Source organism: Acomys russatus, chromosome 3, assembly GCF_903995435.1.
Source record: "Acomys russatus chromosome 3, mAcoRus1.1, whole genome shotgun sequence".
Taxonomy (NCBI): domain Eukaryota; kingdom Metazoa; phylum Chordata; class Mammalia; order Rodentia; family Muridae; genus Acomys; species Acomys russatus.
The window spans coordinates 3,817,164-3,843,209 of record NC_067139.1 but is presented as its reverse complement, the minus strand read 5'-3'; the positions used below and the strand labels follow the sequence as shown (position 1 = coordinate 3,843,209).

The 26,046-nt window shown below is 39.5% G+C and overlaps 1 protein-coding gene across 4 annotated transcripts in view; it reads left to right on the top strand.

Annotated features, from left to right (window-relative positions):
- Positions 1 to 26,046, top strand: part of Sugct (succinyl-CoA:glutarate-CoA transferase) — a 713,158-nt gene that overhangs the window by 238,120 nt on the left and 448,992 nt on the right. For 2 of the 4 annotated variants that reach the window (XM_051168026.1, XM_051168042.1), the window contains one exon: positions 22,134 to 22,205. The exons of the other annotated variants lie outside the window; for them this stretch is intronic. In XM_051168026.1, the coding sequence (XP_051023983.1) occupies positions 22,134 to 22,205 (72 nt within the window). The remainder of the gene's footprint in view (positions 1 to 22,133; positions 22,206 to 26,046) is intronic. 4 annotated transcript variants of the gene reach the window in all.

Below are 26,046 nucleotides of genomic sequence, written 5' to 3'. Positions count from 1 at the left end.
TTCATTTGCATAGAATTTTTTATATTGATGCAAAATAAGTTTAATTTTGATAAGTTGTGTAGAATTTACATTTAAAATTATTCTGCACACACATTATATATATTTCTACTCTAATATGAGGTATTGAACCCATACAACTCAAGTAGAATACAATGTTTACCTCCAATACTTTGAAAGTGCTACTGCAGGCTGTTTCGGATAGTAAATTATGCAAGTTAATTGTCAGTTGATAAAGTCATGGCCATGTCAGTTACTAGTCTATTTTTATCACAAGAGTATACATCATAGGTGTAACAGATAGATACTATTCTATTGATAGATAAGGTAAAATAGTTAGATAAGGTCTTCAAAAACCTCAGAGTCCTACAGAACATGGCATTTAAAGATGTTTTTATTATTTTAAGGATTCTTTGACAACAAGACAGATTTATACTTGGCAACACCTAGACTACCTCAAAGAAGATGATGAACGTCAAAGAACCTCCTTATGGAGATGGCTTCAAGTGTGGCACACCAGCCAGCCATTGGGCAGATTGTCCTTATTTCGGCCACAGAGATCAGCCTCTTAATGTGTTTTTAAATATGGTTTTCCAAAAATTTTGTTGAAGACTTTTAAGTCTGTGTTCATGAGGGAAACTAGTTTATACTAATTTTAATAAACCTTTTCTGGTTTGGATACGAGACTAACACTGAAGTCATAAAATGAATTTAGTAGTATTCCTTCCTTTCTTTAAAAATGTTTTTTTATATTTATTTATTTTATGCATGAGTGTTTTGCCTGCATATATGTATGTTTATACCACATGTGTGCCTGGTGCCTGCACAGGTCAGAAGACGACATGAAGAGCATGAGAACAGATAATTTCTGATGAAGAAAACTGCTAAGAGGAGTTGGGGCAGTGGGGGGGGGGCACGGGGATGACAATGACAGTGTTCTGTACAGTTTTCATTCTAGTTAGTGATGCTCTTAAAGGTTGTTTTCTTTTGCCAAGAGTGACTATTCATTTTCAGGGGTCAATCCAAGTTGTTATTTCATTTTGTTTATATTTTATTATAAAAAGTTACCTAAGCCATTTTGTGTGAACGTGATACTCTGTATAACGACTTAGAGAATATTCCCCCCACTATGCCGCCACCCTATTTTCTTCCTTCCCTCCCCTCTCATTTGTCCTCTTTGCTTCGTCTTTCATGTCCTCTGTTCATTTGTGATTTTATCTACCTGTACACAGAGTCTAAGACATGCTGAGGAGACTTTTTGAGACTGACTTAATTTGTTTAATGTGATTATGTACATTTTTATTCATTTTACTGCAGGCTATAGCTTCATTGTTGCCTGTGGCTAACTAGTTACATGTGACAAACCCCATTCTCTTTATCCGTTCCTCTAGGTGATGGACACCTAGATTGGTTCTCTAACTTAAGTAACATGATTAGTGTTTCAGTAGTTATGACATACTGAGGGACGTTGGATGAATTTCCACATTGGGTGGATGACTAACATTCCCACCAGCAGTATATGGGTATTGCCTTTGCCTTTTGTCTGCAGAGTAGCCACCATTTGTTCTTGTTTGTTTTCCTGATGACTGCCATCTGTCTGGAATGAGATAGAATGTGTAATATGCATTTCCTGATAACTGATGACACTGACTTTTTTGTTTTAGTGCTTATTGGTTGTTTGTACCACTTAATTTGCTCATTTCAGCCATCTCATCTTCCTGAGCGCTTGTTCTAAGGACTTTAAGTCAATATATTGCAAAGATACTTGGAAAGCAGCATTTGTTCTAGGACTATTTATTGTGGCTAAATTGTTGAACTAAACTGCTCATTTTACTAGGCCACTTGATTCAAACATTGTTTTGGTGTCTATTTTATTTCTTTTGGCAAGAATGTGATATTGAAATATTATTATTCTGTTGAGTTTAACCTATGTATAAATCCAGTAGTGTTTCTTTTATGAAACATAGTGATATATGTTTAGAATTCTCATTCCTTCTTGATGGGTTGTTCCCTTAATGAAATGATTGGCCTCACATCTGATAAAAGAAGATTTGGAGTAGGTTTCATCTAAGTAAGGTATAGTTTCAGCAAGGTCTTTCCTCAGTGAGGTACCATGTCTGTAAGGTATCATCTCAGTGGGATCTCTTAGTGAGGCACATATCAGTGAGGTACCATATCAGTGGGTTATCTTCTCAGTGGTTATCATCTCAGTGGCTTATCATGTCATCCTGGTGTGTTATCATCTCCTGCATGTCCTTCTGGGTCTAGATTACTCACGGTGATTTTTTTTTTTTTTACAGCTCCATCCATTTGTCTGCAAATTTCATGATTTCCTTGTTTTTCATAGCTGAATAGTATTCCATCATATCAATGTACCAGAGTTTCTTTATCCATTCTTCAGTTGAGGGACATCTAGGTTGTTTCCTGCTTCTAGCTATTATGAGTAATGCCAGGATCATAATTGTGAGAAAATGTCCTTGTTGTTTTGTGGAGCATCTTTTGGGTATATGCCCAGGAGGGGTGTAGCTGGGTCATGAGGTATTTATAGTTTTCTGAGAAAGAGCCAGATTTCTCTCACCCTTTCCCTATATCAAATGTTTGAGGAACTGTTACCACCAGTCTATGCTTTTAATCATGGCAGCCACTGCGGGCCTTTTTGAGAATCAAACATTGGTCAGGTAGGTTTGTCTACTTCCTAGCAACTATGGTAACAGAGAGAAAGGTCCCAGGGCCGAGGACGAAGTCATCTTGCTGCAGGGTGTATGCAGGCAGATTATGGGAAGTGGGCTGAAATCTGGGTAGGCTTCTCTTCAATACCAAGAATATCTTTTAATGAAACACACTGTCTTTTTAGTTTGTTTTTTTTTTCCTGAGTGTGACTTCTCCAGACTAAAGTAGTGACAAGAAATTTAAAAATGCCATTAGGAAGCAGAATCGTCTATTGAGTTTCCAGTCAGAGGTTTTTAATATTTGTCCAAGTTGAGAAATGATATTTTCTTCTTTTTCTTGCTCATTGTCTATACTACAATGTTATAAGTACACTTGAAAGTTATATTGGCATGGATATTATTTTATAGAAGAAAATTACTGTAAATTATAGCAGAATTTTTTCTTTTTGTAACGAGATACAGCAAAACCATAAAGAAAATGTTGACTTATGAGGTGATGAATTGCTATTGCAGAGAACAAAAGCAACATTTATATTTACATGTTGTAAGTGAATGTTGAACATGATAATTCTTCATGGGTTTTATTAGTTAGGTTTTTTTTTTTTTTTTTTTTTTTTTGGCAGATAGCAAGGGTACTGAAAGTAGTGTAATGATATCAGGAATTCATCTTTTTTCAAAAACTTAACCACATATACTTTTTGTATATTACTAGCCAACTCTGAGTCTAGGCAGTATCCCCAGTTTACTCATGAATTACTTCATTCATTACTAAAGAGGGAAAATAACTTTGGCTTAAATAGAAGGAAAAGGAGAGTAGTCATTAAAAAGCTATTTTCTCAAGTTTTATTTTGAAGCCACAAAGCCATGTGTAAGATCGGTTTGCACTTTGGGCAGTTCTCTCTTCACATGTATGATTACCTGGTACCCATGAGAGGAAGCAAGAGACTTGTTCATAGCCTCGACCCTCTCTGCATTTACAGTCCAGGCCCAGTGGTAAGGAGACCCACTGCCAAGAAGCTGTCTGTGGAGGATGCAGGGCTTGGGAGTCCTGTAGAAAGCTGAGCTGTAATAATTGACTTTGTTGGTTACCTTTGGCAAAGAGCCTAACTTTCTTCATTGTTTTGTCTGAAGTGTTTCAAGTATGGCTAATTTAAACCCATGGCATGCATGTGTGGCTTGCGCTGTTCCAATATTGTGATAAGTGGTTTGCATTCATTGTCTCATAGTCCTTGCAGAAGTCCTGAGAGGTAGGTATTACCTTTATTGTTCAAAGGAAGATAAGGGCTAAGATGTGGCGTTGGTGAGCTACAGAAAAGGAACCCATGCTCCTAACCTTTGTGTTTTGTTTCTCTCCCTGTGACTGGTTAGACTTCTGGGAGGAGAGAACAACAATCTGAATCACTACCAGATGTATCTCATACACACACACACACACACACACACACACACACACACACACACACACAACACTCATATACGTTAAGTGTTGAGGCTAAGTTGTTGAATGCCACTGAGGGTATTCATGGTCTAGAAGGGGATCATTCAGGGTTTGAGTGAACTTTGAAATGTGGGAATCATAAATGAAGATAGTAGGTGAAGGATGTTCTGGTGTTTGATCCCTTCTAGTGTGTTCTGACCAATCTACATTCAGTTTAATCTTTTGGAAACTCCCTGCCCCCATACCTCTATTTCTTTGTTTTTATGGGTCTCCTGCATGCTAGGTAAATATTTTACCACTGAGGTTATGCCCCCTACTACCACAGTGCATCATTGTTGAATGTAACATTGGAACCATTGGTTGTTTTTGCCAATTAGGCATCTTAAGAAGGTGTTTGTAGGTTTCTAGGACCCTCTGGATCCTTCTATTTCCCCATTCTCCCATGCATCTCTCACCTAAAGTCCCAATAGGATGTCCTTCCCTCTGACCCACTTTCCTGGTAAGTGAAGACTTTCATAGGACATGCCCCTTGGGCTAGTGTCTAGATATATCATTTGACTCTTTCTGCTTCTGGGTGAACTCACTCATTCTGATCATTTATAGTTCAATCCATTTATGAGCAGATCTGGGCCCTGGGGTCCTGCTCAAACTATGACAGCAACAAAGGACAATATGGGCAGTAAACTTTGAACCCCTACCCAGATCTAGGCAATGGACAGGACATTCTCCACCATTGAGTGGAGGAAGGATAGCAGGTTACCAAGAAGAAACTTGATACCCTATGAGCATATACAGGGGGAGGAGGTCCCCCTCAGTCACAGACATAGGGGAGGTGAGTAAGGGAAATGTGGGAGGGAGGGAGGAATGGGAGGATACAAGGGATGAGCTAATAATTGAGATGTAATATGAATAAATTATTAAAATATATAAAAACGAAGTTGTTAGTACACAGAAGTTGACATGGTTGTAAGTGACTTGCTATTCTTCGTACTTAGAGAATTAACAAATCATATGCAAGCATCTTTCCCAGTTGCATAATCTCTACTAATTAATAATACTTCATTTAGAGAAATTGTCATTATTTTATAATTGTCATTATATAAAAATATTAAAAATTATTTTATATTTAAATAAAGCAAGTTTTTTTTTATTTGCATAATGAATTTTATTCCTTCTCAAGCCTTTGATGGGGTTGAAGACCAGATAGTTTAGTTTTACAATTAAGCTTAGCTGTTTAGGGGTTAAAATGCTTTTAGGTCTAGGTACATGTTTTCTTTTTCTTTTTTTTTTTCAGGCAATCTAGGCTCTTTTTGTTTTCCTTTTTTATTATTAATTTATTCAAATTATATCTCAGTTGTTAGCCCATCCCTTGTATCCTCCCATTCCTCCCCCCTTCCACTTCCCCTTCTATTCCCCTCCCCTATGTCTGTGACTGAGGGGGACCTCCTCCCCCTGTATATGCTCATAGGGTATTGAGTCTCTTCTTGGTGACCTATTATTCTTCCTCTGAGTGCCACCAGGCGCCCCCATCCAAGGGACATGGTCAAATATGGGGAACCAGAGTTTGTGTGAAAGTCAGATCTCCTTCTCCACTTAACGGTGGAGAATGTCCTGTTCATCGGCTAGTCTGGGTAGGGGTTCAAAGTTTACTGCCTATATTTTCCTTGGCTGGTGCTATAGTTTGAGGAGACCCCAGGGCCCAGACCTGCCTGTAGTTTTCCAGGACCCTCTGGATCCTTCTATTTCCTCATTCTCCCAGGCTTCTTAAAGAGTTAAATGGTATATACTCACTTATATCGAGACACTAGTCCAAGGGGTATGTCCCCATGAAAAACTTTACCTACCTGGAAAGTGGGTCAGAGGGGAGGACATCCTATTGAGACTTTCGGTGTGAAATAAAGCAAATTTTAAAATGCCTGGTTTAATGCTGTTTGCTCTAAGAAATAATTTCTAAATAAATGGACCTAAGAGATAGACATTGTATCATATTGTTGTTAGTCTTAAAGTGACATGGCTGGGGCTAGAGAGATGACTCAGCAGTTTAAAGCCATGTCTATGCTTACAGAAACCCCAGGCTTGAGTCCTATCACCCACATAATACCTCAAAACCATCAGTAACTCCAGTTCCTCTTTTGACCTCTGTGGGCACCAGGCACACACATGATACCCAGAGATCTATACAGGTAAAACACACATAAATGTTAAATAAAATACTATTTTTAATAAAATGGGATGACTAAGCTATCATTAGGTTAAGTAGCTTCCTTGGCTCACACAAACTAACAGCTTACGGAGGTGACACAGCCTGAATCTAGTGTCTCTGACTCCTGATTGACAGTCCCAACTCTGCAAACAGTTATCAGGAGCTTTTTTTAACCTTTCAAATTTTTTATTAATTTATTCAGATTACAACTCAATTGTTCTCATATCACTTATATTCTTCTGTTCCTTCTACCCTCCCACCCCCACCCTATTATTCTCCCTTAGGTCCATGTCCGAGGGAGATCTCCTCCCCCACTTTATGGTCGCAGGCTAACAAGTCTTATCTTGGTAGTCTGCCTATTCTCTCTCTGAGTGCCACCAGGGATCTCCTCCAAGGGAATGTCGTCAAATATGGGGCACCAGAGCTCATGTCAGAGTTAGTCCCTGCTCTCCACATAATTGTGGAGGATATTCTGTCCATTGGCTAGATCAGAGTAGGGATTCAGTGTTTACTATTTGTATTGTCCTTGGTTAGTGCAATAGTTTGAGCAGACACCCTTGGGTCCTATCAGGGACTTTTAAATGAAGGATTATTTCCCATTTGATTTTATTATTGTTACTCGATGTGTCACCCTTGTAGAAATATCTGAACTTCCAAATGTTGTGATGGATAATGTAGAATAGGAGTAATCATCCTGATGTGTTCTGTATCCAGTATGAAAGAACATGGCAGCCTATCTCAAATAACAGACCACTTTATAGAGAAAGACTTGACTAAATGCATTTGGCAACACACTTCCAAAATATACTTATGAAACCAATTGAACAAAAGTTTTATATGACTTTCCTTAACAGTGTATGTTCCTAAAAACTATATTTAAAAATCACCCAATGGAAAGCCATTACTTTTAGTTTATTTGCAGTTTTTTTAAAAAAAAAATGTTACTAAGAATGCAGTTGCCAGGTTTCACTTAGTCACACTTTTATAGTCCAGTCATTAAACTGCTGAAAAAAGTGTCTTAAATGGAAACATTGACATAAGGCTCATTACCCTGGCTCCAATGCACTGCTATTGTAAAGCATCCATCTTTTAATGTGTATTTTCTTAAGATGCTATTGAAAAGGCACTGGAAAATTAATGCTGCAATGGAGAATTTGATTCTATGTATAAAATTTTAAACACTCCAACACAGTGAATGTTTACAACATCAATGAGTTTATTTGGAGTTAAAGTTTATCATGAACTTTATGATATTTAAAACCTTTTTACAATTGGCAATATATTATTTCCGCTTCCCATTTTCAAGTTTTTCTCATTTATTTGACAAAATGTTTGTTAAGTGTCTCTGTTCAGGCTTACAACATCATAAACAATTATTGCCAGTAAGATCCTAAAACTCTAAGTTTTAGGATCTTAAAGATATCAATGCCATTTATCTTTATAAATGAACTTTTGGTATTTAAATTTTAAAGTGTGATTTCCATGGTGGGATAGTACCTAATGGTAGAAACAGTTGAGTCTAGGATCTGTTGTTCCTGCTGCCCCTGCTGCCGCCACCACTGCCTCTGCCGCCACCACCACCACCACTACCATCATCATCATCATCATCATCATCACCACCATCATCATTGTCCTCATCACTATTGTGATCGTTGTTAGCATACATAGTTCCCATAAAGAAAAGAAGTTGTGGGGAACTGACACATTTGGGATGGGATGGGTTTACTCAATTGTGTTCCACCCAAAGAAGTCTTTATTGTTATTTTTTTTTTACATTTCTATAACATATATAAGTGTGTTAAAAGTAGTAGTAATGAAAGAATTTCATTAGTTATTTGAAATTCTAGCTAAACATTCATTATCAGTCAGATTCCTTAGATATTATTTTGTGGAACATCAAAATAAATGCATATTTTCCTTCTAGCTCCAGAGCTTCTAGCAGATTTTAAGTGCATTGCAGGTATGGGGTGGTGAGCTTGAGTCCTTTTTTTTTTAAATTTTTATTTATTTTTACTATGTGACTCTGGAGAAGTTGTATTTCTATATGCTTCAGTTTATATACCTACCTAATGGAGATAATGATTGCTTCTAGCTGATAGAACTCCTGTGACACTTCGAAGCATTACTGCATAATATACATTCCATAGGTCTTGTGACTGTTCAAACAGTGAATCGATTCATGTTATGCAGTTTCAGGGCAGAGCAGCAGAGCAAGTTTGCAAGCTTGCCTTTTCATCCTAGTTTCTTATTTATATGTTGTTCAAAAAAAAGTTAGTGTATTCCCTAAGGACTTTTCTTATGAGAAAAGTGGGGTGATTATACGTACCCTGTAGGCTTTTTGAAAGAAAAAGATTACACATGTAAATGATCAAGCATGGAGTTAGGCCCGATAGTAGGTGGTCAGTGAATGGAAGTCATAATTATCTGCAAAAACAAACAAACAAAAAACCCCACAGTAATAATTAGATTGAGTGCTCAAAGACCCTTGTCATTACATAATAGCATGACTTTGTTCAGTAACATAAAGAAAAAGTCAGTGTTCTACAGAGCCTCACATAGTTAACTCCCAGCCAAAAGAAATATATTACAGAGTAAGTGGTTGTAAATGTTGTGTTCTATTTATACATGAGGAAGGTTGTGAACTCAGGAGCCATATTTTACTATTCTGTAGGAGGGCTTTCTTGTTTCTTACCATGTAAAATGTCCACAGTTCATCAGCATCAGCATCATCAGCATCATCACCATCATCACCATCATTATCATCATCAATATAGGATCTTTCTATGTAGCCCAGGCAGACCTCAAACTTGCAGCAATCCTGTCTCAGCTTTCTGTTTGCAGATATAGTAGACATACACCATAGTGCCACTTTGAAATAGCATCATTTCAATGTCTTTAAGTAAAGGTGAGCATTTATGAAATAGCCCCAAACTTTTAGAATAAAATGAGAAAGATCTCTAGATTAGGTCATGTTCTTTCTTTTCACTGTTTTTTTTCAAACAAGCCTCCTCTCAGAATTTCATACTTGATCTTAAAAATCACAGAGGTTTACAGCTAAAGGAGACTAGTCTAATACCCCAGATTTATACCCAAGGAAACTGTGACCTGACAAGTCAGGTGATTTCTCCCAAGGCCATATAGCAAATTAGTGGCAGAATCTTGGTCTCTTATTGCCAAGTCCAGAACAGTTAGGAAAAAGAAATAGAAATTAGATCCTGGAAAACAGAAACTTTTTTAGCTTAGGAGAGGTGGTATTGGGACTCTAACAAGGGAGGTGCAGCACAGGGCTGGAAAGAGGTTAGTTGGCTGGTCTGAGTACCCTTACCTGAGGCAGAGGTTGGCTCTTATGAAATTATTTGGATAGAGCCATAAAACGCCTATAAAGAATACTGTATTGTTAGTTAGGTTCAGATATCAGTTACACATCCTTGGTAGGTGGAGCCAGAAAGGCAATCGGAGTGTGTTTCCCAGCCTCAGGGAGGAGAGAACCAGAGTTCTGCGAAGGTGCTGCCAGCAGAAACATCAGGAAGCTGCTTCTCTTCTGGCGTTTTTCACTTCCTGAAAATAGTAAATGTATAATGATCCAGATATCATGTGACTGTGCTGATAAACAAGGTGATTTGCAAGATGAATTTAGCCTCATGTCTGGCACACGAAGTAACCACTTAACTAATAGCTATTCAGGCAGTTCCAGATGATCAGTCTGTTTACAGTAAAACATATGTTAGGGGAGATCAACCCCTCTCCTTCAGAAAGGACTGAGAAGATTTACTGGTTTTCCAGAGCTTTACCTAAATCACTTACTATTTAGAATAAAAAGGAAAGTACTAAATGACTTACAAGAGCATGGAAGCAGAGAGGAGATAAAACCCTTCAGGAACAAAGCAATGCAGTAATTATTTAATGTGTGTGTGTGTGTGTGTGTGTGTGTGTGTGTGTGTGTATGTGTGTGTATGTGTATGTGTATGTGTATATATATGTGTGTGTGTGTGTGTGTGTGTGTGTATGTGTGTGTATGTGTATGTGTATGTGTATATATATGTGTGTGTGTGTGTGTGTGTGTGTGTGTGTGTGTGTGAGGGGGGGAGACTGGGCTCAAACTAAAGTGTGTCCTAGCAACTACCACCACTGAACTACACTGTAGCCCCCCAAAATTTGAATAAGAGCATATGTTGAGAAGTTTCTCAGAACATAAACTATTCAGTTCTTGTGGATATCTTTCTCTCCTTATGATATCTGATTTAACAAGGTTTCATAGTTGATAAAAACAAGCAAGGAAGCAAACAAAAACCTTTCGGATGATCAGCCCTCCTATTTTAGAAAGCTGAGCCACAGGGATACACTAGAGTAAAGTAATTTACAGCATTTTCCTTTTGGCATTATCCAAAGCCTCTACTTAGGGAATCATACAAAATTGCAAAAATGATTATCCCCATGAATAGATAATATTAAATATGATGTAGAATAGATGAGTTAACTTGTAAAATAAATTTGGGCAAAAACAAAGACTCATATCCACAGAGCTGTCAGCATGATGGTTGCTCCTTGACAGATCTGAAGAAATACACGAACATTCTAGATTGTTCTGTGGTGCTTTTCTGAGAAAAATTAATTTATGTGAGTTTGAAAGGAATTGCTGACTAAACTAATTTGAGAAATATCATTTGAAAAACTGTAGGCCTCTTTAGAGATTGGAAATTCATTAATACTTTTTTGTTTGTTTGTTTTTCCAGACAGGGTTCTCTGGGTAGCCCTGGCTGTCCTGGAATTCACTCTGTAGACCAGGCTGGCCTTAAACTCAGAGATCTGCCTGCCTCTGCCTCCTGAGTGCTGGTATCAAAAGTGTATGCCACCACCATACTGTTAATCCTTTTTGATTTTTGAAGAATATGGTTAGAATAGGCTGTTGAACCTGATTTCTTAAATTTTTTTGAGTGAAGAGAAGGTATGTAGTATGTGGTATCTTTGGATCTGTATATCTGAGTAGAGCTGCTCAGAAAGAGACTGTTCTATTTACTCTTTATGCAAGAGTTTCACGGAATTGGTTTGGGAATGTAAGAATGTAGTACAAATTGATTTCCAAATAAGTGTAAATAGACAAATTTTTGAAGTGCCAGGGCTTGGGGTAGGGAGGTAAACCACAATTCCATAAGATGTACAGCCAAACACCCTGGTGACAAAGATCAAGGTGCCGTCAGTAATGAGGCAGCTGTTTTGTCCGTGTGTCTCTGCTTCCTCTAGTCTTTTGGCTCAGATTTATTTTCCAGAGAATCTCTGACTTTTTAACTTAGCTTATGCCTTAATGTGACCATCCCAACCCGACCTCCTAAGGTGACTCCTTGAGCTGCTGCAATTGATTGATTTTTGACTAGTGAATCAGTTGATTGTCATGGAATGGTAGCCTTCCATAGTTTAACACTGTATAGAGATGATTTTTCAAGGAGCTTCAATAGAAATATTTACTAAACATACCTTTTACTACTGGAATGAAGAGCTATAGTTTGAGAGACAGAAAATGGGAAGTTATTCTTAACACATTCTGCTGCTATATATAAAAATTCTTCAGTGATTTTTACATTTATTCATAGGGCAGGGATCTCAGACAAACTAAAATATAAATACTGATCAAACAGGCAAATAAACTGTAAAATAAACCAACATATCATTGCTACCCTTGGATGTCTTAGATAATGGGGCATGTTCAAATGGTAAGACGGGTAAGGCACAGATGACCAGATATGTCCTCTTAAGTAGCTAAAGAGACTAGAAACAGCTCTTGTTGTCATTTGTTTGTTTTCTTTCTTTCTTTTTTTTTTTTTCTTACTGATAAGCCAGAAAGACTTGAATTTCTTTTCATGTTGTTTTGAATGATTTCTACTGACTCTGCCCTTATGTTACTTTGAGAGACACCACTTCCTAATTCAACATGTTTTGCAGGACATAATCTGGACTCAGCCATGGTGTATGTGCTTGTGGGAATCCAACTCTTGGGTATAACCAGTGTTGGAGGCATACGTGTATACAGAATAACGTTCAGATTAAGTGATTCTTTCACAGACTAGAAATGGTTAAAGTATGTTTTGAGGCTTTAATCCTATAGAAATTTAATATGGTTCTGACTTGTTTTGCTAGAAATCTGAGTCTGTTTTTCTCTCTTCTCATCATATATAGAAGGGTCTGTGCACCTTTGATCAGCTGATTAGGACTTAACTCATATAGATTCTAGCAAGTTGAGAAAGAAAGAAAGTAAACTCAATTCATGAGTTATTTTGTCCTCTGACTATTAATTTTTTCAAGGAGAGAATTCATTAGTTACCTAGCTCTCAAATGTTGTGTCCTATCATACAGATCTTCTCTACCACAGAGTAGAAATTTAGTTCCCTGGTAGCCACCTTAAGCTTGTGTGTGCTAGCTAGTCTGAAAGAAGTTCCCAGTTCTACCCACGCAGGACAAGGCTCTGTGAGTTTATATTTGGGTCTGTTCCATTTGTTCCATTTGTCTACATGTTTGTTTCTGTGGTAATACCATGCTGTTTTGTTGTTGCTGTTTGTTGTTGGTTTTGTTTGGTGTGGTTGTTTTTACTTCGACACCTTAATATAAGTTGAAACCATGTATAGTGATAATATTAGGGTTGTTCTTTTTGTTCAGAATTGTTTTGCCTTCCATATGAGTTTTATAATTGTTTTTCCTGTTTCTGTAGAGAATGACATTGGGGTTTTGATGAGACATGGCACTGGGTATGTATATTGTGTTTGGTATGATAGCCATTCCTTACAATATTCATTCTGCTAATCCACGCGCACAGGAGGTATTTCCTTCCTTTAATGTTTTCCTCAGTTTCTTTCCTTGGTGTTTTACATTTTTCCCTGTAGTGATGTTTCATATATTTCAATAAGGAATGAGTCTTTTAAAAAGTTCAAGGGATCTTGATGTAGATCAGTGGTAAAATGTGTAAATATCATGTACAAGGGTGTGGGATTTATCTAGTGTAGAAAAGAGAATCCAAACCCTGGAGTGTGGAGGTGCTCTCGTGGTCCTGCAATGTGCATCCAGGCTTTTAAAAGTTTTTTTTATTCTCTCTCTCTTTCTCTGGTGTGTGTGTGTTCATGTGTTTGTGTACATGTGCATATGTTGACATACTTTGTATACACTAGAATATGTCTGGAGATCAGAAGGTAATTTGTGGAAGTCAGTTCTCTCATTCTGCATGTGTATCAAACTTAGATAATCAGGATTAGTGGCAAATACCTTTATTTACTGAGTCATCACACCATCCCTATTCTATTACTTTCTAGAAATGTCTATAAATTTTTAAGATGGAATTTTCTAGAAGCCTCTTTTGGCCCTGAGTTGACTTGCTTTAGATATAGGATATGTGTGTGTGTATATATATATATATATATATATATATATATATATATATATATATATATATATATATATATATATGTGTGTGTGTGTGTGTGTGTGTGTGTGTGTGTGTGTGTGTGTGTATGGCTATGTATATACATTCACACACACACATATATATATATATATATATATATATATATATATATATATATAATGAATTCTTCTCTTATACAATACATCCCAACCACAGTTTCTCCTCCTTTCACTCCTCTCATCTCTCTCCTCCATTTCTCCTCTTCCCTAGATCCTCTGTCCCTCTGCTTCCCTTCAGAAAGGACCAGGCTCCAGGAGACAACTACTAAATACAACAAACAAAGTACATTAGGACAAGGCAAAAAGCCCTCACATTGAGGCTGAACAAAGCAACAATAGGAGGAAAAGGGTCCTAAGAGCAGGGGAAAGAGTCAGACACACACTTGTTCCCACAGATTGTTGGACCACAAAAACACCAAACTAACAGCCAAAGCATACACACAGAGAGGGGGTGCAGACCCATGCTTCAGCCTCTGTGAGCCATAGGACATATGAACCCTGCTTATTGATTCAGTTGCCATGTTCTCCTGGTGCCACCCCCATCCTTTTGACTCCTATAGTCTTTCCTTCCACTCTTCTGCAGGGTTCCTCTAGCTCCAAAGGGAGGGACCTGATGGATACCCCCTATTTAGATTCTCTCTCCATATACTGTCTGGCTGTGGGTCTCTCTGCACCTGTTCCCATCTGTTACCAGAGGAAGCCTTTCTAATGATGACTGGACAGGAAACATCTCTATGAATCTAGCAAATAATCACTAGGAATTATTTCATTTGGGTACTATTTAAGGACTACATTTCACCTGTTCTTGAAATCCACATGTTCCTACAATACACACTTACTCTCATTTCCCTGTGGACTTTAGATTCCAGGTCCCTGGCCAAGAGTTCATTTTGTATTTGGGTGAAAAGCACAGTTTACTTTCAGGCTCATGCCCAATTATTTGGTAATGACTATCTGTAGTGTTTTCTAGAAAAGGTCTAGAGGCTAATGCTATAGACTTCGATGGTAAACTTTGGTTGTAGAAAAATATAGTAAAAATATCTCAGTAGAGAAATGGAGACTAGCAGTGTCTCAACTGAGGGCACCAGGAACGGCCAAGAGAACATAGCCACCATCTGTTTTTAACTTAGCGTCACCTTCAAACTCCCATGATCATCTTTGGGGAAGGAAGTTGGCTGTGGTAGTCCTTCTTGGTATATTGCTCTTCTCAGAGGGCCATGATCCTTTATCTTTGAATTCCTGAGAGTTGCTCCCTGACTCTATTTTCTGCTTCCAAAGTTTTCAGTTAAGTCTTTTATATAGTGTTAAGGATTCCCCCCCACCCCTCTTTTTTTTTTTTTTAAGAAAAACTTGATCTTTACATTTTCTTTTGAACCAAGATGAAACTTGATAGGCTGTGACCATATGGTGGGGGAGGAGGTCCCCTTCTGTCTCAGACCTAGGGGAGGGGAATACAGTGAAAGAGGGAGGGAGGGAGGGAGGAACAGGAGAAGACAAGCAAGGGGATAACAATTGAGATGCAATCTGAATAAATTAATAAAAATACAAAAAATTTCTTTTGAGAAGTTCATACATGAGTACTATGTTTAGATAATTTCCATCCTTTCTCTTCTTCCTACAGCTCCTCCATCCTTCCCAACAAATTCATGGCATCTTCTTTATTTATTGTTGCATATATGTATATGCCATATATGTCCACATATAAATACCACTTTCTGAGTCCATTTAAAGCTTCTCTTATGTGTATTTTTTTAGGGGTGTCTACTTGGGATTGAAAAAACCTATCAGCATCTTTTCCCCAGAGAGGGATGATGCTCTGTCTCTAAGCAGCCATTGATTGCTATAGTTCTTCATCCAGGGTAGAGCCCCATGGAAGTCCCCCTGTCTGTATTGTCATGTTATCTGCCATTGCCATCATGCTGGTTGTGTTTGAGCAGCCATATTGTTGAGGTTTCATGGATGCAGCTTCCCTGTCATGTCTAGGAAGCAATGTCTTACGATAGTTAACCTGGTCCTCTGGCTCTTATTGTATTCCATGCCTCTTCCGTGATGTTCCTTGAGTCTTCAGTGTAGGAGTTGTGTTATGGATGTATCAATTAAGGTTGGGTACCCTATAGCCAATCGGTCTCAGAATTTTGATCAGGGATGGATTTTTGAAACTCCATTTGCTACAAAACTTCAGGTGTGAGAGCCACTTATCTGTACTTATAATGATAGATATTTAGGATGCAGCTAGAAATTATACGGTTTAGGAAAGTGGTGCTAGTAGGTTCTTCTGTAGAGTTTGTGACCTCATCAGCTGCAAACAGTTGGCTAGGTTTACAGCAGTAGGCATGAATTCTTTCCTATTGAGTATCTTTAGATTCTTGAGGACTAGTCCTTGGAGAGGAGACTTTTACTTCAGTTTCAGCTTGATTCCACCAGTCCTTTGTCTAAAGGGTCACATCTTTAGCAAGGGACCACAAATTAAATTCTATGAGGCAATCAAGGGCATGGAGGTACCCCATATTATTTTGTTGATATCCTAGACACCCTGACCCATGACTCTAAGGATGTTTTTGGATCACAGCACTAGGGTGTTTAGTATTTCTTCATTCTCTGAGTTTGCAGTCACATAGTGGTATTGATGTAAAGCAGAATAGTGCTATCTGTTGTACGCATTCTGGTTCTGGTGTAATAGCAATTGTCTAGTGTGTGAGACCTGAAGGTTATCCTTTGTCTGTTGTCCACAGACCTATATGTATCAAAGACTGAACTCCTTGCAGCATATACCTTTTTGTAGGTGCTGGATTTTTGCTTTTCCCACATTCTCTGTTTTGTTGCTGTTGTTTGTTGTCTTGGTTAACTTGCAGGTTCCTGGCAGTCCATTTTCTACCCTGTGATCATAATCCCTTATGTAGAATCTGGAGCAGTCAGCTGAGCTTTATCTTTATAGCTGGGGTCCTACAGTCAACATACATTTTGTAGGCAAGTTGCCAACTATAGGGATTTCACATATGATCCTGGCAGGTTTTCCACCAATTCCCCTCTGCACACTCATAACATATTCCTATAACTGCTTTCCTAAAGCATGATCATTCAGATTATCCTGGGCTAACATTTATCTGTCATCTGGGCCTGCGCAAGTCTAATGTTGTTAGTGTTGTTTCTGAATTATTGCCTTACTGTTTACAACTTGTGATTATTTTCACTAATAAATGTGGAGATGCAGTTAAGATATGCTTGAAAAACATTGCCAATCAATTCTATAAATTTCTTTAAGATATTGTTATTCTAACTCTAGTTACTACACTTTTTCTATCTTGAGTCTTTAGCTGGTGATGGTGAAATTCTGTGAGTGCTTGACTAAAGGTCTCCTCTATACACCTTGCCCATCAGTCTGAAGTGGGTGAAGGCTTCTTGTCCCAAATGACACTTTCTTCGTGGTGTATAACTAGTAGAAAGCCATGAATGTCATAACATGTATGGAGTATAAGAGCGAAGCTAAGGAAAGACCGATACTGTAAGAGAAGTTTTACGCTGCAGTGTTTATGAAAAATCAGATGCTCAACTTGAGCGTGTTTTTCACTTTCCATTAAAAGTGGGTGCTATAGATAAACTTCCCAAGTCGTCTGGCTTAAGGCTCACTCTAACACAGCCAGTTCAGGACTATCAGAAGTGATTTCTAGCACATGTCTCAGGAAAAAAAGATTTGGCTCACTATTTTCTGCTGCAGTTTCCTTGAAGGAAAACAGACTTTCCTCACAAAGTACTATAAGGAAAATTATATCCCTTGGTAACTTGTGAAGGACACAAATGACTGAAGACTTTTCCCCGTGCCCTTCCTTGTAATTTCCTCGACAAGTGGTGCCAAAAGCCAAGTGATTTAAAATCTTATATAGGTTAAGAGAGCCTCAAACATAATCTCTAAACATTCAAACTTCCTATGGTTTTGGTGATTTCTAGCCAGAAATCCTCATATAACATTGCTTCCAAGGATACTGGAGAATTATGTAAGTCAAGAAAGGGCTTACATTCAGCAATGAGTTTTCAGAATGTATTATTTCACATGAAAAAATGTGTACCTGGTGCCAAATTGGTAGTAGGGAAGTTTGAGAGGCTGGGACTCACTTGCCGTTTTCTGCGTTGTTCCATTCCATAGATGACACTGTTTCTGGTCTACAAGCAGTTGGTCCCTTTGCCATCTGGCAGCCAGCTCCTCCAGCACCATAAGGTACACTGAACTGTTAGCAGTGGGAAACAGTGCTCTATATTTGTCACGATGTACTAGCACAGACCCAGAAGTCAGCTGCCTGATGTTCCAGAAAACATTCTAACGGCAGTGAGTTAAACTTCATGACCGTCTTTTTCCTGTGCATGGTGAAGGGCATCAGCAGTGATTCCCTTCTCTGGAAGGAAATGTTGTTAACAGTAGGCTTAGCATATGTGTTCTTGTTTTTGAAGCTGATACCCTACCAGTTGTACTTACCTTATGAATGACTAAAACAGCATTACAGATATCCACATAGGGCTGTTTACAAAGATAGCACAAGACGGCATAATTAGGCTTTCCCCTCTCCTGCTTGAGTATGGGTTATATTCAGTGGGTAATGGTGTCTGAAATCCATCTGTGTTGTTATCCTTGGTCAGATTAGCAACTAAGACATCACTGGGCCAGGCTGGAGGGATGGAAGCTCAGTAAACACAATCTCTGGGAAGGACTTTCTTTTTACCATGGCCCAACATGGGTTACCTCAAAGCCTCAGCTGTGGTCACCTGTTCCTTCTGAGACTTCCCTAACTACCATGAACTCAGATGTCCTCTTGCTCATGAAGTCTGTCTGTATGGTTGTGACATCTAATACCTTGAATTACCAACATTCTAGATTACCTTTCAGTTTCTGTTTGAGAATCTTGCCATTTGGGATGAAACACACTTTGTAGAAAGAATTTCTTTTCCCAGGAAGAATACATTCTGGTGTCCTGTGAGGAAAGGCTTGGCTCTGATCTTGTTCTTAGGGAATGGTAGATATTTGACCTTTCTGGTTGTTTCCCCATCAATTTATGTAGAACCAGGAGTTGCTTTTTTCCCTTGGGATTTGAATTCTTTGGAAGAACGCTTCAGTTATGGATGTTTGCAGCCAGGCTAGGTGATGAAAGGTCAGGTTGGAGGTGCATACAATATACTGAGTGCTGTGTAATCTGGTGAGTGTGAAATCAAGAGAATTATAAGAAGTTGTCTGCAAAACTGGCGAGGGCTGGTGTTAGGATCCAAGAGATTTGGATGCACTGGGAATTTGTGTGTAGGTGAGAAAGTAATTATTTGATTAAATGGCCTAATTGAGTCCCTGTCTCCCATGAGCAGCTGCTTTATGCAGTGCATAGTGCAGCTCTCTGGTTATAACCCGAAACTGATTCCTTTGTGTAGTTGCTAATGAAGCTTTCCAATGTTGAGTGTTTATTGTGTCTTGTTCCTTCACCTTGCTTGCTTACCGTCCCCCATCATGGCAGGTCAGCATGGGTTCCTCCTGGACTGGCCCCATTTATACGCTGCTCATGTTTCTTCTTTACCATCTTCTTCCTTAGGTCCATAGATCGTGCCTCATTGCTCAGTATTATTCTGGAGAACTTCCTAGTTTTGCTACACTTAACTGTTTTTCTCCCTATATCAATCTGGGGAAGTCCTAAATATAATGCATATAAGTGTGTATTTATTCTAAGACTGGGTAACTGAAACTCGATAAGGAAGCACTTATCTGGTATCTCAACACATACCCCTTCAACTGTATTTTTTCTAGCACTCTGTTCTCTCATTGTCTGTAGTAAACTGGAATTCTTATTCATTGTCCCATCCCATATTCTCTCAAAAAAGCTGCAAATCACCCCTATTGCATGAGAAAGTAGAAACATCAAGGAACCTGGTCAGTCGGTACCTCTGATCCAACCCACATGGGAAGGAGGCAAGCCTACATCCATGTCTGTGCCAGACTTTGCTGATGTGCTTTGTATGTGTTTACTCCACATCTCTCAGCACTATATCACCCCTAGTCTACTCCACACTGCGTTCTTGAGCCATTAGAGGAGTTCTTCCTGAGAGGATAAAACGTTGCCCCCTAGGCATTTGCTAGTCTTTACCCTACTCTGTTTCTAGCTAAATGATGTCATTTATGTGATTTCTTCAGTTACACATTATAAGCAAATCATTGCCGAGATTTTATCTTTAGTTCATATTTTGGTCTGGTTTGTACTTGTGAAATTTGCTCTGGGAAATCTCACAAAGTTCTCATAAATACCAGCGTCACCTGTGACACCTCCCTCTCCATAGCCTGCAGTTTGCAGTCATCATACGCAGGTTATTATAGTCATGCTAGCTTCCACCTCTTAATTATTTACTGTCTCCATTTCCTTCTGTCTCTACTGATATGGTCCTTAGTCTAAGACTACACCATTTCATGTCATGATCATCACACCAACTTCGTAATTGGCCTCCTCAGTTCTAATCTCATCCTCTAGCCAGTCTTTCAGAATGGTAAGCACGGTCAGTCAAGTCCCCTAGTGGCCTCCGATCGGCCTCCTCATGGTGTGTACGTGCTTCCTATGGCCTTTGACATCACCTGGCATTCATTGCTCTTCTGCAGCCTCCCTTGTGCTACTCTCTCTCTCTCTCTCGTGGTTTATTGCTTCTCCCCACCATAGGCCCGTGTGCACATGAGGTTCTTCCATCACCAACCACTTCCACCAACTATTACTCAGTGCACACATGTGAATTCTTAGTTCTCAGCTTAGAGAGCACATTTCTTTTCTTTTTAAAAAATTCATTAATTTATTCAGATTACAGATCAATTGCCACCCCATCACTTGAATCCTCTCATTCCTCCCTCCCTCTCGCTTTCACCCTATTCCCCTCCCCTAGGTCTATGACCAAAGGGGACCCCCACTATATAGTCATAGGCTATCACGTCTCATCTTGGTAGCCTGCTTATTCTTTCTTTGAATGCCACCAGGGCTCCCCACCAAGGGGAGGTGGTCATATATGGGGCATAGGAGTTTATGTTAGAGTCAGTCCCTGCTCTCCACATAACTGTGGAGAATGTCCTGTCCATTGGGTAGATCAGAGTAGGGGTTCAATGTTTGCTATTGTATTGTCCTTGGTTAGTGCAATAGTTTGAGCAGACCTCCCTGGTCCACGATGCACCCATCATGATGTTCTTCTTGTAGGTTTCTAGGACCCTCTGGGTTTTTCTATTTCCCCATCTCCTATATTTCTCTTACCTAGAATCTCAGTAGGATGTTCTCACATCTATCCCAATCTTCTGGTAAGTGAAGACTTTTGTGGGACATGCCTTTTGGGCTAGTGGCTAATTATAAGTGAGTATATTACCAAGTGAGTCTTTCTGAATCTGGGTTAACTCACTCAGTATGACCATCTCTAGGCCACTATGAACTTGGTTGAGCATATGCCCCTGTTGTGTGGTGGAGCCTTTTCTGGGTATTGTCTAAGGAGTAGAAAAGCTGGGTCTTGAGGAGCCCTATTCCCATTTTTTTCTGAGAAAGTGCCAGATAGATTTCCAAAGTGGTTGTGTATAAAGATCATCAGCTAAGCTGGGCTGTTGGGTGGTGAAGCTGCCAATCAGAGGGTTTCTGTCCATCTGAGCCTGTCTCTAGAGAGCAGTTGGCAATTCTATGTGCCTAAAGCCACATGAGATTTAGACTGACCTTGATATGTCAGTTTTTACTACTAAAAAGTGAAAATCACCAAAAGTTTACACTCGAGAACCATGCAGCGTCAGCACCACACTGCCTCTTCCTGTCCTTCCTCTTCCATTGTCTTTCCCTTCTCTTCCTCTTCTGTTCACGTTCACTCCACCCCTCGGTCAAGCGGTGAGGAGAAGCCAAGTTGGCATTTATTAAAAACACTTTGAAATGAATTTTAAGCACAAGAGTAAGAGAACGGAAGCCACTTTGTGAGAAAGTAGACACATCCAAGTCCTTTTTTTCGTCGTGTATTCTTCTTACTCTTTGTAAATAAGTGTGCAATTTACTATACAAAGTTCTACAAGAAAAGATGGGAACTAAGAAAACACAAAATTTTGAAACATGAAAAATCAATCTACAGTGTAGTGAATGTAGGATTTTTGTGTTATAAAACATTAGCATAGCATTTTGTCACCCTTCGTTTAATGTTTTAGAAATTATTAAAAGAGACAGGAAGCAGCTTGAAAGTTTGAATGAAACAAATGCAGTTATAAGAGAAAATCCACGCATCAGGCTGCCATTGAATTGATGAACAGTATCATTTTAACCTTTGAAGATTTCAGCAGAGTTATTAGAAATTGAAGACATTTTTCTCGTCTTGCCCATGTACAGACACACTGACATTATATTTGTTGTTTCTTTTTAAGGCTTTTAAAACCAAGGATGGCTATCTTGTAATTGGAGCAGGAAATAACCAACAGTTTGCTGTTGTGTGCAAGGTAATCCATAACCACCAGAGTGAGTATATGGTGGCTTCCAATGTTCATATTGGTTTTTTTTTTTTTTTTGGTGATTGCAAAAATTTTATTTTTTTTTAAATTTTTTATTAATTTACTCTTGTTACATCTCAATGGTTATCCCATCCCTTGTATCCTCCCAATCTTCCCTCCCTCCCATTTTCCCCTTATTCCCCTCCCCTTTGATTGTTCCTGAGGGGGACTTCCTCCCCCTGTATATGCTTATAGGGTATCAAGTCTCTTCTTGGTAACCTGCTATCCTTCCTCTGAGTGCCACCAGGTCTCCCCCTCCAGGGGACATGGTCAAATGTGAGGCACCAGAGTTCGTGTGAAAGTCATACCCCACTCTCCACTCAACTGTGGAGAATGTTCTGCCCACTGGCTAGATCTGGGAAGGGGTTTAAAGTTTACTGCTTGTATTGTCCTTGGCTGGTGCCTTAGTTTGAGCAGGAACCCTGGGCCCAAATCTGCCTATCCGAATGTTCTACTTGTAGGTTTCTAGGACCCTCTGGATCCTTCTACTTTGCTATTCTCCCATGCTTCTCTCATCTAGAGCCCCAATAGGATGTCCTCCCCTCTGTCCCAGTTTCCTGGTAAGTGAAGGCTTTCATGGGACATGCCCCTTGGGCTAGGATGCAGATATAAGTGAGTATATACCATTGAGTCTTTCTGCTTCTGGTTCTGGGTTAACTCACTCATTATGATCATTTCTAGCTCAATCCATTTATCCACAAATTTCGGGAATTCCTTGTTTTTAGTAGCTGAGTAGTATTCCATAGTGCATATGTACCACAGTTTCTTTATCCATTCTTCTACTGAGGGACACTTAGGCGGTTTCCATGTTCTGGCTATTATGAATAAGGCTGCTATGAACATGGTTGAGCAAATGTTCTTGTTGTGTGCTGGAGCATCTTCTGGGTATATTCCAAGGAGTGGAATAGCTGGGTCTTGAGGAAGCCCTATTCCCATTTTTCTGAGATAGCACCAGATAGATTTCCAAAGTGGCTGTACTAGTTTGCATTCCCACCAGCAATGAAGGAGTGTTCCTCTCTCCCCACAGCCTCGCCAGCTTGTGGTGTCGCTTGAATTTTTGATCTTAGCCATTCTGATGGGTGTAAGATGGAATCTCAGAGTTGTTTTGATTTGCATTTCTCTGATGACTAAGGAGGTTGAGCATTTCTTTAAGTGTTTCTCAGCCATTTGATATTCTTCTGTTGAGAATTCTCTGTTTAGTTCCAAGCCCCATTTCTCAATTGGGTTATTTGGTTTGGTGGTGTTTAATTTCTTGAGTTCTTTATATATTTTGGATATTAGACCTTTGTCAGATGTAGGGTTGGTGAAGATCTTTTCCCAGTCTGTAGGGTGTTGGTTTGTTCTCTTGACAGTGTCTCCTGCCTTACAGAAGCTTCTCAGCCTCATGAGGTCCCATTTATTAATGGTTGACATTAAGGCCTGGGCCGTTGGTGTTCTGTTCAGGAAGTTGTCTCCTATGCCAATATGTTCCAGGCTCTTCCTCACTTTTTCTTCTAAATGACTTAGTGTCTCTGGTTTTATGTTGAGGTCTTTAATCCACTTGGATTTGAGTTTTGTGCAAGGTGACAAATATGGGAAAGTTCAACTTTGCCTGACAGTATCACTCAGTCATAATTACATGACTTCCCATGTTAGCACCCAAAGCATAGAACTTTATAATGATAAATGGTGAGGCATAAGTCCAATAAACCCTCCCCCTTTCCCTTCCGTTCCCTTCCGTTCCCTTCCGTTCCCTTTCCTTCCCTTCCCTTTCCTTCCCATCCCTTCCCTTCCCGTCCCTTCCCTTCCAGTCCCTTTTCTCCCAGTCCCTTCCCTCCTCTCCCCTCCCCTCTCCTCCTCTCCCCTCCCTTCCCATCCCCTGCTCCCCTCCCCTCCCCTTCCCTTCTGTTCCCCTCCCCTTCCCTTCTGTTCCCCTCCCCTCCTCTCCCCTTCCCATCTTTTCCCCTCCCCCTTCCCTTCTTTTCCCCTCCCCTCCCCTTCCCTTTTTTCTTCTCTCTTCCCCTCTCCTTTCCTTCCCGTCCCTCCCCTCCCCTTCCCTTCTTTTCCCCTCCCTTCCCTTCCCCTGTGCTCCCCTCCCCTTCCCTTCCCTTTCCTCCCCTTCCCTTCCCTTCCCTCCCCTCCCCTTCCCTCCCTTTCCGTCCCTCCCCTCCCCTTCCCTTCCCTTTCCTCCCCTTCCCTTCTTTTCCCTTCCCTTTCCTCCCCTCCTTGCCCCTCCCCTCCCCTCTCCTCCCCTCCCCTCCCGTTCCCTCTCCTCCCCTTCCCTTCCCTTTCCTTCCCTTCTTTTCCCTTCCCTCTCCTTTCCTTTCCTTCCCTTCCCTTCCCTTTCCTTCTCTTCCCTTCCATCCATTCCCCTCCCCTCCCCTCCCTGTCTCTTCCCTTCCCTTCCCTTCTTTCTTCTCTTCCTACCCCTTTCTTGCATTTTGTATGCATATGTATTGTGCACCTCAAGGTTTGCATATAGAGGTATCTTTCTGCCTCATGGTTTCTGGAGAAATTTTATTTTATGTTTGTTTGTTTGTTTGTTGTTGCTTTTAGTGGAGTATCTAGGTTGAAATTAGACATTGAAACTTAAAATTTTCTCAATCAAAAAAATTTAACTTTAATTAAAGTATAATTACATCATCGTCCTCTTCCTTTTCTTACCTCCAACCCTTCCTATATCTCCCTTCTCAATCCCTTTCAAGCTGATGGTGTCTTTTGTTTTGATTACTATTGTTATATGTATATATATGCATATATGTACACACACATACTTACATATATAAATACTTACCTCAATTTTAGAGAGAGTCTTAGCCCTGTTCCTTTCTTCTCCTTCCCTCTGTACCCCCTCTAGACCCCCTTTTCTCTATATCATATTTACTTAGGACCAAATATAATTAAAGTATTTGCAAATTAATTTTATGTTCTGTTAGAAATTTTAAGACTTTTTCAGTTACCTTTGTTTAATGCTTTCTGTGGAATTCATGCTCAAATATGTTAGAAATTAGATTTATGTTCGAAGTGTTTTTTTCTTAGCAAGACCAGAGAAAACCCTGAAATACTTAGACCAATTTAGGTTAAGAATATACTAAATTTTTATATTGCCTACATTAGATTTTTAAAAAATATTTTCACTTTTTATCTTGACCTTCAATCTTATGTTTTAAGAACCTTTCAAAAATAAAATACAGAACTTTATTTTCACTAGCTTAAATCCAAGAAATGTAGGCTAGTTAAAATATGTTTAATTGTACTTGTATTTTCTTGCCTCTAGACAAGGGCTTCATCTACTGAAAATCTTCCCGACTGGGAGAGGAGTGGAGTTTTACCAACGCTGTGACCATAAGCTTTCTGTCTTACTGAATATTCCAGAACGCCTCAGAGGAGTCATTTTCATTATTGTAGTTAATTCATTATGCACAAGAACTATTCACTATGGAGCCTCTTTTCTGCGAGGGGTTAACAAGCAGAGCTAAAAACCGCAGCAAAGAGGTGGGAAGTGCTATAGGAAAGGTGGGAGGCAGAGAAGGTTCTGACTGCAGGAAGGGCTGCTGCAGCTGAGGTGGGAAGGAAAGGGAAGCTTAAAATAGTGACCTAGGGAGTGTAGAGAAAATTGATTCAAACATTTGATCTGGGATCAAAGAATCTTTATTATGAATGGTCAGCTTTAAAAATATGAAACATACGGAAACCGTTGACTGTGAAGTCATTCGCATACTCAACTGCAGAGATGGAAACTTCTAAGCAAGTGCAGATTTGCCTCCTGAGCCATTTGTTTAAAGGCTTTCCCTCTGTCTCTCCCTCCCTC